General features: G+C 37.9%; 3 protein-coding genes across 5 annotated transcripts in view; 2 read left to right on the forward strand and 1 right to left on the reverse strand.

Annotated features, from left to right (window-relative positions):
• col14a1a (collagen, type XIV, alpha 1a) overlaps nucleotides 1–9,104 on the forward strand; it is a 67,088-nt gene extending 57,984 nt beyond the window's left edge. For 2 of the 3 annotated variants that reach the window (XM_077721104.1, XM_077721103.1), the window contains exons 41-48: nucleotides 565–618; nucleotides 694–765; nucleotides 1,931–1,966; nucleotides 3,272–3,338; nucleotides 3,719–3,910; nucleotides 4,456–4,533; nucleotides 5,762–5,917; nucleotides 6,613–7,248. In XM_077721104.1, coding sequence (XP_077577230.1) covers nucleotides 565–618; nucleotides 694–765; nucleotides 1,931–1,966; nucleotides 3,272–3,338; nucleotides 3,719–3,910; nucleotides 4,456–4,533; nucleotides 5,762–5,917; nucleotides 6,613–6,641 — 684 coding nt within the window. In that variant the 3' untranslated portion in view covers nucleotides 6,642–7,248. Of the gene's footprint in view, nucleotides 1–564; nucleotides 619–693; nucleotides 766–1,930; nucleotides 1,967–3,271; nucleotides 3,339–3,718; nucleotides 3,911–4,455; nucleotides 4,534–5,761; nucleotides 5,918–6,612; nucleotides 7,249–7,348 lie in introns of those variants that run through there. The other variant, XM_077721105.1, reaches the window with a different exon arrangement.
• A 534-nt stretch (nucleotides 9,105–9,638) lies between these two features.
• On the forward strand, nucleotides 9,639–11,156 carry LOC144199112 (uncharacterized). Its single transcript, XM_077720511.1, has 4 exons — nucleotides 9,639–9,651; nucleotides 9,916–10,065; nucleotides 10,671–10,750; nucleotides 10,827–11,156. The coding sequence occupies exons 1-4, from the start codon at nucleotides 9,639–9,641 to the stop codon at nucleotides 10,944–10,946; spliced, it is 363 nt and encodes a 120-aa protein (XP_077576637.1). The 3' UTR covers nucleotides 10,947–11,156.
• A 125-nt stretch (nucleotides 11,157–11,281) lies between these two features.
• On the reverse strand, nucleotides 11,282–19,689 carry mrpl13 (mitochondrial ribosomal protein L13). Its single transcript, XM_077721085.1, has 12 exons — nucleotides 19,464–19,689; nucleotides 19,015–19,138; nucleotides 18,518–18,611; nucleotides 18,271–18,331; nucleotides 17,961–18,047; nucleotides 16,414–16,535; nucleotides 12,851–14,549; nucleotides 12,558–12,658; nucleotides 11,859–11,948; nucleotides 11,706–11,787; nucleotides 11,452–11,511; nucleotides 11,282–11,387 (listed from the first exon to the last, which is right to left on the reverse strand). The coding sequence occupies exons 1-7, from the start codon at nucleotides 19,488–19,490 to the stop codon at nucleotides 14,525–14,527; spliced, it is 540 nt and encodes a 179-aa protein (XP_077577211.1). The 5' UTR covers nucleotides 19,491–19,689; the 3' UTR covers nucleotides 11,282–11,387; nucleotides 11,452–11,511; nucleotides 11,706–11,787; nucleotides 11,859–11,948; nucleotides 12,558–12,658; nucleotides 12,851–14,524.
• Between the last annotated feature and the right edge of the window lie 27 nt (nucleotides 19,690–19,716).

Below are 19,716 nucleotides of genomic sequence, written 5' to 3' on the forward strand. Positions count from 1 at the left end.
GAAAATTGTACTTACATCGTGCCATCAGAGTGTTTTCATTTGGACAGATGACGATCCCCTTGATACCCTAAAATGAAACACCGGAGGGGAATGTTCTTAGAAATATTTGCCCCACTAAATAGGATTTAACAGTGTAGGTAAGCTAAAAATGTTGTAAGTAGAACTTAGAGGATACTTCATTGGAGTATTTTGGAGTCTTGTATCTTCAGCTGTGTTCAATATTTTCAGCAGTTTTGTTGCTTTGTGTTGGCTTCACTTCATACATGAAAGGAGAATCATAAAAGCCTAGAAAACTTGTTGAAAGGGCGGCGGAAGCCATACAGAAAGCAATCCTAATACATTTTTCCAAGTTGGATGATAATTGCAGTTTAAACAGGTTTCCAAGGATGGAAAAACACTGGACTTGTGCAGCTTTGTGCCAAAAGGGCAAGAAAATGAAGGTGGATTTGTACAGATAACCTCAATCTTGAGTACATCTCCAAAAACCAAAACAACTTAGAAGTGGAGGGGGAAAAAGCCACTGTCACACAGCATAATTGTATATTATTTGCCCATTACTTTCAGGGTCTGCCTGGTAATAATGGACCTCAAGGTCGACAAGGGCCACCAGGTCCTCTTGTAAGTTCTTTCCTAGTCATTTTTTTACCAGATACTTTGAATTATTGAGCAACACTTTCCCTTTGGGTTGCTTAGGGGGCCCCAGGTGCACCTGGAGCTCCAGGACCAATTGGATCAGGAGGTCCTCAAGGGGAGCAAGGACCTGCAGTAAGTTGATTTATGTTCTATCTTTTTTTTTCAAATTGAATGGGAAATACCACTGTGGTGTTTACACTTTATCTGACCATGACATTACAATTGGCTTCTTTAGACATCCAAGCAATTTGATTACAATGGAAATTATCCATAAAGTGGACTCAGTTTTCAGACAATACTTCCCAAATTTCACTTGACGTAACGTTAAATCATAACTGATAATGTTGCATGTGTAATAATGATTTGAGTTACCGTAACTCCTGTTACCCTAAAAATCTGAGATGACAAGATTTTTCTAAAAATTATATTTTATTCACATAAACAAAAAGTTATCTGTACTGACTATGCACTTCTTAAGTTTATTTAGCCTAGAAACAACACCAAATACACTCCATGTCCTCTTTATTCCATGTTTGTTATTGTAAGGTCTCCTGACATGTCCACTTTTGACTGTGTTGTTCATGTAGGTGCATATTTAATGTACCCTTAAGGAGACAAATTGGAACAAAAATTGGTCTGGCTCAACAGTGCGGCATTCATCAATAGTACCATCACATTCCCATGGTAACATGGATGTAGCCATTTGCGGTTGAGCACTCAATCTAGAGTAGCCGGGAAGGAATTACGATATTTGTTCATACACGCATCGTGTAAGCACTCGGAGGACGTCCTCTTAAAAAGTTGTACTACGCTTTAATAAAGCAATTTGCCTGGCGTCCTCTACAATAGCAGTGTCAAATAGAGCACATCACTCAGGAGATAAAAATAATTTTACTTGGTTATCAACTATCAGGAAGGTAATGTTGATCTTTTATTTGCCTGGGGATTACAATGTGCTGCACTCTGATATCCATTTTGTGTGCTCTTGGCAGCTTTTTACTTGTATATGGCGTGGCTCGATATGAGATCTGTGTGCGTTGCAGTGTAGCCTAAAGCCCTCTAAGCCAGGGCAATTTTTTGGTGCACTTTTATGTGTGCTCACAAAACCCCATGGATATACTTTATCAAAATATAATTGCGGCAAAACTTCAAAGCACTGTTTGTGGTAGTCACTCACTGTAGAGTGCAAAAAAAAAAACAAAAAGGACACGCTACTTTGGATATAATGAGATGTGCTTTTTACACCCAAATCTCATCTTTTTTTTTTTTTCCCTGCTCATGTGCTTTTATTTTGTAGGGTCCTGCTGGTATCAAAGGAGACAAAGGAGAAAGAGTAAGTCTCTCTATTTCCTTGCCAATCAATGATGGTTAGAATTAATCCAGTGTTGTGAAATGGAAATATTACTTGCTCAGACTCACTAACGGCGGTCTTGATTTGAAGGAATCAATCCCTTGCTCCTCTCATTAAATTGTGCCCGGGCCTTCTTTAGAGAAAGAGAACAAAACAAGTCAACGTTCATCCCACAGATTTGTAGCATAGAAGATTTGCACATTTTTGACGACGCAATGATTTGAGAAGGAGGCGAACGGCTCTCCCGCCCTGAATAAAACCGTCATCCGTCCAATTTTCCCTATTTTTACGGTCGTTTGCGCCCTGCTGCGCTTCATTTATTGGAAGAGAGAAGGTCTCTCCAGGATTGTTCTTTTCCCCATCAATTTTGTGCCTGCTGGGCATCGTGCCGATGATAACACTCACTTTTCACAGCAATAGGGTGCTGTATGATCATTTAACGTAGAGAACTTAAAACGTTTACTGCAAGGAGTCACATGAAATATTTAGCTCGCCACTACCACCCGCATCTGTTGTGGGTTTGTGATAAATGAAGTAGACAGGATTCCACAAATTGGCTGGAGGGATTTTAAATGCCCTGCAGAAGTGTTGTGGATGCGTCAAGAGAGCAAAAAGTTCTTCCTGCAATGTGCTCCAATTGGACTGTCAGGATTTGGACTTTAACCCATTAATTGCCCCATCTTTATCTTCTATTTGGACTTACCATATGTAGCAGTTTGTAGATGATATTGATGATCTTTTTGTATCACAATACTAAGTTGTGGGTAGTGTATATTTATATTCCTCATACAATGATTACACTTTCCTCCTTATTGTTTTTTCATCTCGCAACTATCCATACGATTTCTAAAAACGTAATTATATGTTAAAGAATTGCATTCATACTAGTTTTTTTTCTATTTTATTAAATGTGAATATTTACAAAATTGTATAATACAAGCCCAATATGTTAATAATATTTTTTATTGGATACTATAATTCAAATACTTGAACTAGATGGTGGAAAATTGATTCAGTTTAGGAATCTAAACTAAATTAGTAGCATAAACAGGTGTCAAACCTAGCAGGAAATTATTTAGTCTTGAAATTATTGCCCAGTCATTTTTCTGGATGATGTAGAATTTGTACACTAGAAGAAACTAGTGTGCTCCAATGAGTTGAACCAATGAATTTCATTGAGAGAAACCCTCACAAATAATGGTCTAAAGAAAAGTATACGATGAAGTGAAATATATTCGACAATGGGCTGTAAATGCATCAGTCTTTGTCTAACTGTATTTTCTTCAGGGTGACGTACAGTCTCAAGCTGCCGTGCGTGCAATAGCAAGACAAGTGTGTGAGCAGCTCATTCAGAGTGAGTAAATCTGCCGAAAAAGACAAAATGCGCTCTTTTTTGGTATACTTTTATAATAAATTAAGATTAAATGCAATATTTCCACAATTTTGCAGAAAACAGAAAATTATAAAAAAGGTACAATATATTCATGTACCACTATATGGTAGTATGTAGGTTTACTCTTGTTTCAAACTAAATTTAACATCACTGTTAACAAAGTTTTTTTTTTCCACAAAAAAAATCTTTATTTGTTTTTTTTGCTAAGAAAGCATAAAGACCCAACATTTTATTATAATAACATATAGGTTTGAATGCTGAGGGAAAAAAAAGTGCAAAATGAAAATTTAACCTATAATGTGCCCTCTTATATCATCATCATCATTGTCAACTCTTTGCAGGCCACTTGTCGCGCTACAACTCCATACTAAATCAGATCCCAGCTCAGTCAGCTACTTCAATACGCACAGTGCCCGGACCCCCAGGCGAGCCTGGGAGGAGAGGACCCCCAGGACCACAGGGAGGACAAGGATCAACTGGCAGGCCCGGTTTCCCCGGTGCTAACGGGCAGAGTGGGCGGCCGGGAGACAGAGGTAAGCCATAAAGACTTTTGACATGCTTACAATACTCTCTTATAGAAGAATTGACATGTCAAGATGCAGACAGTAAGAAATGACCATTGTTGTCAAGTTCAAAACAAACAACAACAAAACATGACCTCTCTGATTGCTTTGTAATAAATTGTCATTCATTTACATAATGCATTAGTATTTATGTAGTTATTCTTTCATATTCATTAAGATTCTATCCAAGAGGTGCAGTGATTCACAAATAGTGATTCAAGGTGGGAAACTAGCATTCATTTACTCGTGTATATTAGTATACAATTTCACTGTAATTGGGCTATTAACTCCAGTATTTTATTTCAACAAATAACTTCCATATTTTTTCATACATCGACAAGCTACATCTTATGCAAAGCCAAACAAATATAGTAAATGCCTTGGAGTCAATTTATGCGCTTTGAATAATATGTCTGTATAAAATGAGTACCTTTTTTTTCTTGTGGAATATATCTAGGTTTCGTTTAATCATTTTACGGAAATGAAAATGGTGGTCTGCCACACACTGTCTCCAGGTCTGACAGGTGAGAAAGGTGAAAGGGGGAGTCCTGGTGTTGGGAATCAAGGGCCAAGGGGACCCCCTGGACCACCAGGTGAGACCAATTTTATATTATTGTGTGCAACATATTGCCTAAATGGATTTTTATGATAGCAATTTTCAATTCAAATTTAATAAGTGCATTCCTCTATTCATTTTCTGTACCGCTTTTCCTCACATACCAATACCACTGTAGTAAAATATGGACCAATATATAATTATATTGTGTTCTTATGTATAGTGTTGGGATAAAAATGGGCCTTTCTTTCAGATGTTAACCCCAGATCTGAAATGTTTACACAGTTCACAGGTGACAAATGTTAAGGCCTTGGAGGATTTGGGTCTGAATTCTCACTTTGGTTGAAAGCTTGATCATATAAAGCTTTGATCAAAGCTCGATTCCTATTCAGGCAGATTAAATGAATCCTAAACTTCTTTTCTTACAACAAATCCATGTTTTACTAACTGATAAATAGCCAAGACTGGTTGTTGCTTTGTAGAAGATCCAGAGTCAGCTTGAGGGAGTGGGTTGCACTAACATAAAGACGAAGTGCTTGATTTCCTTGTAAGCTCGATGGGATTTGTCTGCCTCTGCCTGGTCATAGCCTTGTAAAAAACATTCTTGTGATAGATCTTGAAATGCCTCGAGTGAGCCGACTTCAAGTAAAAAAGAAGACATATTTAATTAGCTGTTGATTTCAAAATTATACTGAATAGATAATGCGGCATGTGTGCACCACTCTGGTCTCCATCTTAGTTTTGAAGGGCTTGCTTTTTTTAAATGACAAATGCAGGTTTCTTAAGCAGAAAATATGAAATCAGAACAGATTTCTATGCATCTTTGAAGTCATTTTAACAAAAAAAAACATTTAAGATGACACATTTTTTTCAAGTGTACTAAATAATGTAGTCAGTGGTTTTTGTAGGGCAGAAGAAAAGCAAATCACCAAGTGTATTCAATAAATGGAACACTAATGTGAATTTATTTATGGCATATTTATATGTACATATTAATGATTACAATGGATGGATTGAGTCACCTCATTTTATTTTTACCTCAAATCCATCAAAAGCATTTTATGGTGATAAGGAGGGGGGCTTTAACACTTCTTATAAATGATGTTTTTGTAGAAATGATGGAGAGGAAGAAAAAAAAGCTAGCAACCAATTTGGGACTATAGTCCACCATTTTTTCAAAGGATAGGATAGGCTTCAGCACCCCGCGTGTTTAATGGATGTACGTACCATTAAAAACGATGTGCATTCTCTGGTTCTGACCTCAGGCTCACCCGGCGAGGGGCGTACGGGAAGTCAGGGGCCCCACGGTCGGCCTGGAAACCCAGGTGCCCCAGGGAGACCCGGGAATCCGGGTTCTGCTGGATCGGCCGGACCGCCAGGTTACTGCGACCCAAACTCTTGTTTGGGGTACAACGTTGGAGGTAAGCAAAATGGCATGTATATGCATTTGCTCTATCATTTAATTCAACTTAATTCATTTCATCATAGTTTACACAATTGCCTCCAATATAAAAAGACTCACCATCAAGTAGTCGTCACAGTAATAGTAGCCAAAACAATAATCCCACCACAAAATGTCCTTCTGTTGTTGTGGGAATGTGCGCCAAATTAATTTTGAATAAATTTATAGTCAACATCACTCTAGCCGGGAAATTCATCTTTTCAATAATTCATGCATTTGAAGAGTAAAAGGTAGTAGATGCTGTTTCTTGCAAAATAAAGTAGTTCATTGTAACAATATAGGGAATGGCAGCAGGTTCTCTCTTTGTTATTATGTTATTGTTCTTATAAACCTTTGAGACGAGGAACACTAATCTTGTTTTTTTTTTTCTGCTGGCTTGACAAGTTTAGAGATTCCAGTGTTGGGTTTGGTAAACAAATCCCAAGACATACAAAAGGCGTATTTGAATATTGATAGAGAGGAAGTGGCGATTTTTAAGTCCATAAAATGGAGTATTCATGCATTGTTTTCTTCCAGTTGACTAGTAATCATTGACCTTGTCACAACTATACTGTAACAAAACAAGAGTTTTGGGTGTCTTGGATTTCTTGGTGATGTGAATTAACATCTCTTTTCCTCCTTCCCTTTTTTCTTCTTGCTCATCCACCACTCAAGTTCAACGGGACTATGGGAATGATTACTGAGGAACCTCTCCAGCTGTCCCCACTCTTCTTCCTCTGCATCCTGTACATTCAAAGACAAGACATTTGTCCTCCTTTGCGATAAGGAATGGCAAACATTACACATGCACATCTTGATTTTATCAAAACAAAACAAAGAGAGAGAGGGAAAGAGAAAAAGGCACATTTAACTGACTATGCTTTCCTATTTTGACAATCTCTGAAGCAACCCCTTCATTACATTTGACCAAAAATCAGACCATAATGCTGTTATGATATTCACACAATTCTCGGGCGCCATAGCAAATCTCTTCGGCTCTAATCTCGTCTTTGAAATTCAGCAGCAACGGATGAATTCATCTTGCTCTATGGCTGTTTTATTCACTATTCATCTGCTCATAAGGAGGACTGAATCTCTGAATTTCGGACCGGATGTTTTCAAATACGTCTAATTTAACAGGGGATTCCAATTCAACCTCTGCATGCTCCTCACCTTGCTTGAAAGCTTCTCTTGTTGACCTGACCTGGTGTCGGACTGATATTTCTGACCCCCTAAAGCACCCCAAAGCCAAAAGAAAAAAATAATAATACACATAAACTACTGCTCGTAAAGGCCTTCAACTCCAGACACTCTTTTGAAATGAGGGCTTTCCAGAAGGGATTTTCTCAAGCCGAAATGCCTGTGTGTGCTCCAACTGACCCCCAATGCCCCCCCCCCCATCCTGTCACAGTCCAAACATTGCCTCAAGACGGCTACCAGTCCTACAACCAAGCCTACAATCAACTCTACAACCAGGCCTACAACAACGAGCAAGGTGAACAAGATGACGAGGAGGAAAGAGAGGAAAGTGAAGAGGACCCTTATTACCGGAGTCATTCAAACCAGCCTTATCGCTACGGTTACCCATTGCGCCCCTCCGACTCGCAAGACGTGGAGCTACGTTCACCTGGGGTGCTCAGGAGGTTTTCCCGTGACGTTGTGGTCATGGAGAACGAGAACAAAGATGTGCTCATCCCAAATACTTGACTTCTAAACACATTGGAAGCTGTAGCAAGACACCCCCCATCTCCACCCTTTTCTCACTCATGAAATAATGTAAATATTTCCGTCGACTGTTGTATGGTCATGAAAAAAAGTGCCTGATCTTTGTTTATTTTCAGCATCAAGGTTAGTCCACTAACAGCAATCCTGTTTTTTGGAGATTTATTCCATGCCTTCAATACACAGCTAAATGTTGGTGTACTGAGATGTTGCACTTGAAGATATGTTCCAGCAGCTTTCCATCGCTTCACACTCATCTTAACATACTTTACGTCTCTCCTGGTATTTCAAAAAATGAATGGCGGGATGTTAAGCACTCGTTTTCTGTCGGCGAAATAGCACGAGCCGATTGGTTTCGGCGTGTTTATCTACAAGGTGGTGTTCACACTTGGTTTGGTTGAATGAGAAACCTGTGATTCTGCTCTGCTTGCAAGTGGCAATGTGGTTGACTCAAGCGCCAAACACAGAAGAGTATTACTAAACTGACAGCAAACTGCATAAACACGTCAAATATATTTAACTAGGGGGGAAGAATCCACCCCTATCTTGTCACCGTCCTTGCGTGGGTGGTTGTTGTGCAGGCGAGAGTCCGACAGGGCTTTGTAAAGTACATTTTACAAGCTTGTTAGTGGCTGGGTGAGGAAAATTATTTAAAAAAAATACCAAACCCTCCACCCAGTGGAGACATCTTTTTTTGACAGCTTTTGGTCCTTTCATCCAATTTCTGTAGCACTTGGAGCAGCATATTAGAACAATCTCATGCCACACCACTAAAGTATGTATCAACATACTTACACTGATTAAAATCTGATTGATTTAATGGAGAAAAAATATTAGAATTGCAACAGATTAATTTGACCCATATCTATCTGGTAGAAAAAAATATACAGTATTTCTCCTGAGAAAGATAAAAAAATAAAAAAAGATTCATTCGATTTTTAATAGCCTATACTATCATATTTTAGGTTATAGAACTATAGTGGTTACTTCTGCTTATCTTGGAACTTTTTCCCATTTATTTGCAAGCACTCAGGTGAATTAAAGTCCCAATTTCAGTACTGCAGGAAGTCAGCACAGTACTCTCTCTTATAATATACATTTATCAGCGCCGATATACTAGATGAAGTGTGAACACTGCCTTCATCAAAAATATAATTCTCTGTATAGTGTCGTATTGATGACTTCTATTCAGCTATTCAATATGGCATCTAACTAACTGAACACTGTGGAATACATACTTGTTGCTTTTAATCTATTGTTAATACTAGTCTTTGTGTTGTCTTTAACATTAAAACTTGTAAGATATTGAATTTTCAGCACACCATCTGCTGGCCATCATGTGAGCTATTGGGGTGGATGATAAAAAAAAATGTTACTCAATATTTGCTCAAATTAGTGTACTGAAACTTCGGATTAAAGATCAACTGACAAGGTGAGAGAGCACATCTAGGCCTTCAATAGTGCAACATCTGAATCAATCTCACCCTCAGTAACTATTTTATGGCTATAAAACATTTTACTGCAGCGACAGCTGCGGAACATTTAAAAAAAAGCATCAATAATAACCTGGGCGGCCCTGTGGGTATGTGGTTAGCACGTCGGCCTCACAGTGGGGGCCCTGGGTTCAAATCCAGCTCTGTGTAATTTGCATGTTCTCTCATGGCCTGCGTGGGATTCCTCCAGGTGTTCCAATTTCCTCCCACATTCCAAAGACATGCATGGTAGGCTGATTGGACACACTTTAAATTGCCCCTATGTATGAGTATAAGCGTGAATGGCTGTCTGCTGTTATTTGTGCACAATGTGGTGAAAGCTTTAAAACTCATTATACTTGTATAATGATAATAAAAGCCTTCAATTCGATTCAAAATTGTCTCCTTGTGCCCTGCAATCGGCTGGCCACCAATTCAGTGTGCCCCCCGCTTCTGGCCCGAAGTCAGCTGGGATATGCTCCAGCACCCCCTGCGACCAGAATAAGGATGAAGCTGTTCAGTAAATGAGATGAGAAAATGAAGCATTATTTGCTTTTAAAATGATAAACTTTTAATGGACCAAGACGGCCTGGAATAAAGGTGAGTTGATGTAAAATACTAAGTAAAAATGTTACTCAATATTTTGTAAAATGAGTGTACTGACACTGTTTTATAGCATCAAGACCACAAAAATCACGCCTATTCTACGTCATCTTCAAAACATAGACAATGAATAAATAGACAACGAGTTGGGAAGACGAACCACCTAGTGGAGCACGGTAAGCAAGCCACCATCTTTTCCACATTCTATTTGGTGGGACAACGTGGGCGTGGTTACGCCAATTTCCCCAGCTGTGTAAATTAGCCACATGTGCAGTGTTTCGCCCCTTTGGACAGTCATTCTATGCTGGCAGTCGGTTAGAACGCCAGCGAGGTAGGTTTTAGAGCAATTTACTGCCCTAAATGCGTTTTTATCGCGCTCAGAGGATATTTTTAAGCAATCGATTGAGCCGAAATCGCCAACAAATCTGTTAGTTAGCTTAATGCTAGGTTGAACAAACCGTCGACAATTTAAGTTTGGGCTCCGTTTCCCTCCGGCTGTGTGCTCCATGTGGCTAGTTATCTTAGCATTAGCGTCACGAACGCTTCCCTTTTCGTTTAAAACGTATGTGGCCCGTTTTCTTTCCATTTGTGAGTCGTGTGTCTTTTTAATTTAACCAAACAACGCCTATCCATCAACGCACAGTTTACTGGATAAGGGCACATTCAAAAAGGACACCCAGAGACACGACTTAGTTCCTGGTGTTGAATGTAATGATAGCACTTCAATTTGCAATTGTTCGAGTTATCACAAAAAAATCGTTAAACCAACTTTCTCCTAGCTCTTAACGCCAGCTTATGTTTAATCGGCTTGTCTGGAAAAGGGAAAATAGTACTCAAAGTTATTCTCTTTATTTATCTTGATCGTTTATTAAATTTCTTGTAAGATTTCTCTATCCTGTAATAATTGTTTGGCTAATTTATGTTTTCCTTGTTTAGCATCGAGATGGCGCTCTTCCTGTGTGCCCAGAACACTCAACCTTGAGGTTACAGGAGAGGAAACTGCCAGACAGATCAAGGTAAAACTATTTTCAAAAAGCTATCACCCAAGCCTCTTTATATGCTAACATTTGCTTTTTGTTTTGCATTCATCAGGTCCATGTCCAGACTCTGGAGAATCAGGTGATGATCCCCACTTCAAGATGCCTCTGCATTTTAGTTTTAGAGTTTTATTGTAGAGTATTTATCCAAATTATAATCCTGCCCCGAGGGTAAAGGAGATTTGAGTAACGTTTAATTTTTTTTAAAACACTTGGGGAAAAAAGACCTAGACCTCTTTCGGGTCTTTTTTTCTTTTTTTTTTTTTAATTGTTCTATGTATTTTATATTCTAAGTGTTTTTGTATATATTTTATTCTATTTAATATTCTAAGTGTTTTTCTTTTAAAAAAAAAAAAATAAAAAAAATACTAAGTGTTCAAAATTTATTTTTTGCCAAATACTAAGTGTGTAAAAGTTTTTTTTCTTGTCATTTTCATGTCAATAAAAAATATTCAACTTGAAATGTTTTTTGCATTCCTTTGTTCAGCAAATAAAAAAATATAACATGTATACATTTCAACAAATTTTTATTTTGCAACAAAAATTAGTTCCTTTCGGGATTTGTTCACGTAGTCAATCAGCACTTTGATGAAGAGTCTTCCCTTTGGGTGGAATTCTGAATAAAACAAAATACAGAGGATTAGACAAGTCAAAAAGTGTGGTCAATTATTAAAGACTACCTGGTTAAGTATTTTCTATCACCATGTCTTCATCTCTGCCACAGGGAGATAACCTGTTTGCTTCAGAGGCAGAAAGATTCACAAATTAGTGTTTATAACTGGGATCTCCCACTGCAGTTCTCAAGGGTCCCCATCCAGTCTATTTTCCATTAACACCTAAATCAAATGATTATTTGATTCAGATATAGAAAATATATTGGAGAGAAACCCTCAATTACCAGAGTTGGAGACCTCTGCTCTAAAAAGACATATACCTGAGGGGATATTGGTGTTAAGACTGTCATCCTTCCATATGCCAGCATTTCACAGTGTTATTCTTGTCGCCTTTCTTTAGTGCTGGAGAAAAGCAAGATACAAAATGAGTAGGTGTAGTACACGTTACATGAAAATAATAAATTAAATTGTACCCTGAAACATTTGGATTCTGCCTCAACTTCTTTGGTCTTTGTTGATTTTGACTGCTTCACCTCTTCCACCGTCTCCATGGCTTTAAACCTCTGCAAAACACAATAGTGTGGTTATACCATTGTCTATTCAACCATTTTATGCACAGATGACCCACATTAATTTCCCATGTTATTTCATCCTGGGTGGGTTTGTCCAGGCAATCGTTTCAAATCCCTTCAATTTTTTTTTTTTTTAAATAATTCCAAAATATCATTGCTTCTGTTTATCTCTTCATACCTAGAAGAAAATGGCTATTTTACCTTATGTTTATACTTGAGTCAAAATTGACCCCTGTGCTATTTATTGTTAAGGTCTCCCTTAGCTTTTGTCCAAACCACATTTAAAACTTAAATGAAAAGATCCAAGCCGTGAGGTCTTTTAAGAAAGTTAAGGGAAAAACAAGCCCACGGTAAGAGGTATACGTATATTCTTGAAGTGTACTATTTATTCATTACACTCATGGTACTTGTGTGGGTGTAGGTTAGCCACACATGTTCTTGCTATAAAAACGCCAGACCAGTTAGTTTTCATTCAAAACTAGAATGTATCATAATTTAAAACAAAAGCTAATTGAGCAAAGTCTTGAATACTGAACACTGGTATTTTATTATTACACGGATAGAGAAAATAGAAACTAGTATTGTAAAAAAAAAACTCACTTTGCTGACAAACAGCTCGTTATGGCGTCGACAAGTTGCTCCTTTTTGGCTGTTTTGACCACATTCTTGATGTTTCCCAGCAGTTGGTGCTCGTCGAGGAACTGAAAACACACAATGGAATGATTTATTTTTAAACATAAAGAGTTATAGATAGCGCAATGTAGCCAAATTGTTAGCAAACATTTTCAAGTCTGCATCCATGTGGGGCTACAGTACACCATCTAAGCACGCTCCCGTCAAAAAGAACGCTTAAAATGAGAAATGGGCTTCCAAATCTCCAAATGACAACGTACCGAATGTGCAGCATTGTCTTGTGAGCTTTATCTGGCCTTTTTTTTTGGTAAATCGTCAAGTTTGAGCAGCTCTGCAGTCCACTGCCGTACTGACTCCTGCCTCATCCGACATTTTGAAAAATGGCGGTCATTTGAACTCTGACCTCAGTGATGCGTATTAAAAATAGACACCAAAATATATATCGTTTTCACAAGAACGTGTATTTAAAAATTCAGCCATTGTGGGTTGACAAAAACGCTATTAAATCAACACAAAAATATATTTACTTGTGCAGATCGCTGCAGATAATTAGTTTGCTCTGGCGAGTCCACTATCACCAGCCAATCATAGCTTGTGAAAGCAATGACGAATCCCTACACCTATGAAAAGGCCTGGGTGTCGCCAACTCGAAATCTGATTGGTCAAAGCAACAGTTTTATCCACGCTTCCTGATTGTGAAGGACTCCAGGTAGATTTCGGACCCTGACAACAAATGATGGCTGAAATGTGATTGGTTAAATGCTTAAATATGAAAACACACATCTGGAAGCAGCACAACCAGGGAAAAGCAATGAAAAGAATCTGACAGACAATTTGGAATTATTGAATAAGTATTCATGGCCTAAATATAATTAACATCAGTCTGAGATTCAGATATTTGCAGGCTCTGATGGTTCACCAATGGAAAAATGGCAGAACTTGATATCAATTCTTTCCAATGTTTGTAAGATCAAGAGCTCACCATCTGATTTTGTCTTTTTGTGATGGGTCTGGAAATTGACAAACTTCATTTACAAGGTCCAAAATAAATGACAACAAACATTTATCATATATCAAATTAAATGTCTAGGTGTCGCTTTTCCAGATCTGTAATTATTTTGTAAAATCGTGGAACCGTGTCAAAGATACTTTGTGAATTCACTCATTGACTTTCATTTGAACAAATTGACCAAACCTCCCGGTCCAAATACAACGTGTTCAAGCTAACAAAAGACAACAGCATTGTTTTAAATTTTTTATATACAAAATGTTTGCAACAAATGGAAAATGATCACGGTTAAATTATACAGGGTGTTCCAAAATGTTTGACAATTATCATTGGAATGACCTCAAATTTTCAAAGCTTGTGTAGAAACATTTCAAGTTTTTGTATGTAACGTTTGACATTTCTATCTTTTCAGGTTAAATGCCGTTCACTGGCTTGCACCCCCCACGACCGTTGGTTTTGAAGTTGGTGCTTTCTTTGCAAAATTTGTGAAGAAGGCACTGCCTCCAGTGACTAGCAAAATGCCTTTGCTTTTCAAGTGAACAGCATGTAACCTGAAAAGATAGAAATGCCAAACGTTACACACAAAACCTTGAAATGTTTCTACACAAGCTGTGAAAATTTGAGGTCATTCCAACGAAAAATGTCAAAATTATTGGCCTACGAATGGGATCAAACATTTTGGAACACCCTGTATGAAGAAAAAAAAGTTGTTGCAACATGAAGCTGTCAACAAATATGACAATATCTTGTTTACATATTTGTAGAATCATTAATGTACTTTATGCATGGGATACCAAGAAGAGAAGCGCATCTCTTAAATACAACCACAGTGAAGTGAGCTGTAAAACTGCAAGATCAGCAGTCATTTCATTCCAGTGACCGCATGGCATTCACGGCCCAACACTTTGCAGCCCCATTTGACTTTTCACCGCATCTTGAAGTCGTCAGGTCTGCAAAGTGGATAGAAGACAGAAGCACATTAGCATCCGAGCAGGCACGGAAGCTTCAAATATTGAATGAAGTGTGACAGATGTCAAACCAAAGTGATTTTGTTTCCCCATCACTGGCTCTAATCCTTTTCTGTGTCAAAATGACACCAAACACAACATTGTCTTTTTTTATGTTTATCTTTAAATTCAGACCAGAGACAGATATGAATCAGGTGGCACTGTTATGGTTCAATGGCAGCTTTATCAACTCTAGCTCATATATTTTATCGTTGTTTATTTTCTGTCTGGTCATTTGTTTGAGTTCCATCTGTGTGTGCCTGCTCTAAGTCCCAAGAGAATCTTAATAATGTATTTAATAAAGGGTAATGATCAAAATCACCCTCACTGACCCCAGCCACACATAAGGTGCAAAATGAGAAGAATAGATAGACTGAATATTCACACGGCGAAAAGCCCTCTTGAACAAAACCGGATTAACTTGACCTTGACGACCGCACTACGGCGACACTGATTGGCTGAAGATTGCACAAGTAAACAATACTTGGCCGCGCTCATTTATCGCCACACACACGGACACTTGAACACAGAAGCCAAAAGGGGACAGGACTTGCGCATAATGCACTAATCCCCGTGGCTCAGCATGCAAATTTAAGAAGTGGTGACCTGAAATTCTAAACCGTTGAAAGAAGCATTTATCAGTCAGGCATTTCAAGTCTTTTTTTCAACCTAAGAGTCAAATTACTTGAGTTAGAAACTCCCTTTAATCGGCACCAGTGAGCTGAGACGATGACTTAAGATGGGTAAAGAAAAAAAAAACGATAAGTTAATGAAGCGGTGGGAGTGTCGATGCCCTGATGCCAGGAGGATGTTTATTTACGATGCGCGGGGCTACGAGATGACAATATGATTATTGATATGATGACAGCAAAGTCGGCCATCACTGTCATCATCCCGCAGAAAAAGGTGACAAACCATGAATATGATTATGGGATACCGCCAAGGAGAAATAGAGTTGACATTTTCAGCCTATTTTGTCACAGCAGCTGTCTGAGTAAGCCCAAAATCACAAGTGACGTCCTTTCAAATGAATGTGGCGACTCCAGCATGAATGAAACGAAGGGGATTCACTAAATGGAACGTAACCCAAAAAGACAAATATGCAACGACATTTTTGTACAAACTTGATATGGGATTCAATTTAAAAGATTTCATTAATTAGAGCACATAGCAATATTTTTCCCCAACAGGCTACATTTCTTAAAATTTGAAAGGAGTTTAGTAAGGGAAAATTATTGAAATTTGTGACAAGTAAGCTTTGCAAAAACTATTTAGCATTTTAAGTGGTCCTATCACAAAAGTAAATTTGTATCAAAATATCAAATTGCTTATTCATTTCGATTTCTGTATTTTAGTATTTCATTAGTGTGTCAGTGAATTAGAAAATAGTGCACTGACAAACATTGTGTTTTTTACAGGTTATGTGATCGGCCCGTATTATTATTTTTCTTAACAAGCATTATATTCTGTTATACACGATGACAATTAGCCGCACGTTTTGTCTTTTGAGGCATTCAACTTCTTGAGTTTTGCTGTGTTTATCTCTTTAAGCTTTTTTACTGAGCCACTAAAGACTCTCGGGAGGGCCTGAGATAGGGCTTCTTTATTACATGAGCAGCTGGAGTGCTTTCAACCATTGAGAGCAACTAAGAATTGGAAAGCATAAAGTCAAACGGCCAGCATCTTAACACCGGTTCATTGTTGTCAAAAAATGTCGACAAAATTTGACATTGTTGGGGTTAATCTATCGCCTGGGGTGTTCTTTTCATGTACTTGTGCAGTGACATTTCAGTGTGATGGTACATACGGCGTCCAGAGTCTGGGGAAGGCGTCAATCTCCTCCTGCGTGTATTCGCTGAGTTTCTTGGGAATTTTTCTGGGTTGAGGCAGCTCCTCCGTCAGATTGGCTCGGATGTCTTCAGGCAGCTCCTAGTGGTGGTCACAATAGAAATCAAGTTAGCCATACATTATTGGGAATTTGTTGTTTTATCTGTGCCAGAAACATTTTTGGTTCGAATAAACATACCCCCCAAACATTCTTTTCAAATATGCATGCTTATGTTGTATATTTGAAGATTTGGAAACATTTAAAATAAAATAAGAGATGCTTTCATGACATTATATTATACATTTTTAAGTACATGTATTATGTGAGATGCCAAGGTGGAGGTGCCAATCTTCCAATCATTCTGAAAATCATTATCCTGAATCTATTAATCTTTTGCATGAAGTGCACGTTTAAATAATCAATAAAATAAATAGTCAACATTAATAAGTGGTCACCTAAATAAGTCATCAGGAACAAAAAGTGATGAAGCTGTAAGAACCATGATAATAAAGGGCAATTTTCCTGGGGGCTAAAGCCCTCACTCGAGTTTCAGTATCGTGCTCAAGAGCACTTTGGTAGTGCTGAAGGCGCAAACTGGAGGTTCCTCATTAAGCAGTCAGAATTTCCAGAGTTCAACACCAATAAGGGTCCTTAAACTATTTGTCTGCGCCACCCCCAGTAACCTCCTTGACGAATGAGCTATTGATGCCTTTAAACCTTTGCACGACCTTAAGATATTACTCTTCCAGGCCTCTCCACAAGCTTGTTAATGACTCAACGTAGGTGGAGATAAATATTCATTAAGGGCACCTGCAAAGCCCAAGACAAAAATACGATGGCATCAAAGAAGCCTTTTCACATCACTCAAGGGAACCTCTAGCATGAAGTTCTATGGAACCTCTACTCGGAATTTAAAGATGCAAGCGACACTGCTGTTCTCTAGTCGGGTGTCACTTTTGTCATTAGTGATTTAGGGTTAATTACTTTAACAAACTCTTATTTAGCTTTAATACTACCACACCATTTAAAAAGGGACTGTAGGGAAAAATATATTTCTTTGATGACTCACCATGTATTTCCTTTCACAAATCAAACAGTAGACAAAAGATCTTCAATTGAATGACGAATAGCGCCACCTACTGCATATTAGCGGAACTACAGGAACTAAAAAAGACGCGCTGACAAGATTTGTCTGTACAAATGAGTGTAAAGAAAACATTCTTTGTACTAAAAACTAATAAAATACAGAACGTGTTAACGTGTTTTTATACTTTTAATTTTACATTTCTTCAACTGTGATCTGGATTTCTGTGGGATGTGCAATAGAACTATAATGAGAGTATAGAAATGTCACCTATAAAGGATTTATTACATATTTACTTAAGTAATGTGCTAAATAAAGTTTCCTTTTAAAAATATACTTAATTAGACAGAAAATTATATTATAGATTAATTACCAGTTCATTTTTTAGTTTCAATAAAATAATAAAAAAATCAGCGTCAGGATATCCCCAATGTTTACTTACATTTCCAGGAAAGATGTGCAAGCGCTGCATCATGGTATGCCTGTGAAGGTTTTTAGGCAACATGCCATATACAGCTAACTTCACAATCTGAAGAAAGAAGAAAAGTTTCCAATGAGCTTTGTGTAAATGTGACTTGCTGTGACCCAGGCTGGATTCGAACCCCCAAACTCAAGATTGTAAGGCAGACGCGCGACTATAACAACACTAAAATCACAGTCTATTCATACAGCCCTATCAAAAGAATGAATTATATTATAGTGTTTTAGGTAAAATGATGTGTGGTGTGCAGTCAGATTGTAGTGCTTCTTACAGCTTTGGGGTCTTTCAGATGGAGTTGTGCAGCAGTGACTTGTTTGAAGCCTCCAGGATATCTATTCATAAAACAATAAAACACAATTAATACCGTGTATACAACCCCCACGGGCTCTTAAAATACATTTGATCCTTACTTGTAATTGTTGAACAATGTTCAACACATGACGTCTCATAACACACCAAACAAAATGATTACATAAATAAAGACAATAAATAAAAACACTTGTATTTCTTTCACTTACCCGCTATGCGATGAGTAAACTTTCTGCTCCCATTTATTTCCAGAGAAGGCAATGTGTCTGGAGTTTATTACAACTACGTGGTCACCACAGTCACCTGCCATAGAGCACACATTTTAGATGCACATTAATACACTGTGTTATTTATTCAGGGAGAATATTCATTCTTTTATTCATCTACAATCTTGTAGAACCTTTCTTGTTAGGAAACTCAAATATGTGTTGATCTGGCACTACCAGATGCTACAAATTAACTCACACAATTTTGCACAATTGAGAAAAAAAAAATTGCATCTAGGAGGAATTCTCCAAATAAAACTAATGCAAGTCCACTAAGCACCGAGACAAGTATCCGAAATGGCAACAATGACAAGTCCAGGTTTGTTTTATGTACATGACAACTTCTGATTGTTTTGCATTTCACTTGCACTGTAACTACATGTTTTGGGAGGCATGTAGAATATTTCAAATGATAGAATTGGTGTTGTGTGATAACTCACTGAGTGCGTGATAAATCGGTTTGTGTTTCCCCTGAAGCCTCACAGAACAAGTGGTGGCTATTTTGCCGGGAGGCTGCAAGCGGGCATCAATCAGGAACCACGAGCGAGCAAAGGTGGCCCATTGCTAAAAGGATGGACACAAAAATACATAACATTATAAAAATGGCACAGCACCAACACATACCACAAGTATCGTCACCTTTCAAACTAGTATGTGTGCTTATGATTTCACAAACTAATAACATGGAACAGAAAGTCAGCGCGTTATTACGCTCCAAAAACATTCACTACCAATGAATAAATATATTAGCTATTTTGGGAAGATTATTCATTTGTGTATTTAGCTTGGAGCTGAGCAAAAAGACCTTGGATAGCCATCAGGTAAAATAACAACAATTCAAGAAAACGAATTGAAAGACAAATGTTTTTTTAAAAAAAGTCTATATTACCTGGGCAGACCTAGAGAAATTTGACATTGTGATAAAACTATAAGATCATCGTCGTTACGTTATTGTTTGACCCCAAACGTGAGCCTGAGTGGGTCTATAATGTGTAGCGGTCAGAAACAGAGATCCTGAATCGATGGTACCGCCAAGAACGGACGTAGTAATTACTATTTTCCGCAAAAGAAGACTAGTAATGACTTCTGTCAGATGTAATACAAACACAGTGAAAATGAAATAATGTCCAAGCAACTATTCA

Source organism: Stigmatopora nigra, chromosome 7, assembly GCF_051989575.1.
Source record: "Stigmatopora nigra isolate UIUO_SnigA chromosome 7, RoL_Snig_1.1, whole genome shotgun sequence".
NCBI classification, from domain to species: Eukaryota; Metazoa; Chordata; class Actinopteri; order Syngnathiformes; family Syngnathidae; genus Stigmatopora; species Stigmatopora nigra.

What these genes read in the sequence shown, in the direction of transcription:
- LOC144199112 (XM_077720511.1), top strand. An exon ending in TCGGTTAGAACGCCAGCGAG is followed by an intron (nt 10,066 to 10,670) that starts GTAGGTTTTAGA and finishes TTCCTTGTTTAG; the next exon opens with CATCGAGATGGCGCTCTTCC. An exon ending in AAACTGCCAGACAGATCAAG is followed by an intron (nt 10,751 to 10,826) that starts GTAAAACTATTT and finishes TGCATTCATCAG; the next exon opens with GTCCATGTCCAGACTCTGGA.
- mrpl13 (XM_077721085.1), bottom strand. Translation starts at nt 19,490, where the DNA reads ATGTCAAATTTCTCTAGGTCTGCCCAG. An exon ending in GTTTACTCATCGCATAGCGG is followed by an intron (nt 18,332 to 18,517) that starts GTAAGTGAAAGA and finishes TTTTATGAATAG; the next exon opens with ATATCCTGGAGGCTTCAAAC. An exon ending in TTCCCCAGACTCTGGACGCC is followed by an intron (nt 14,550 to 16,413) that starts GTATGTACCATC and finishes TCCACTTTGCAG; the next exon opens with ACCTGACGACTTCAAGATGC.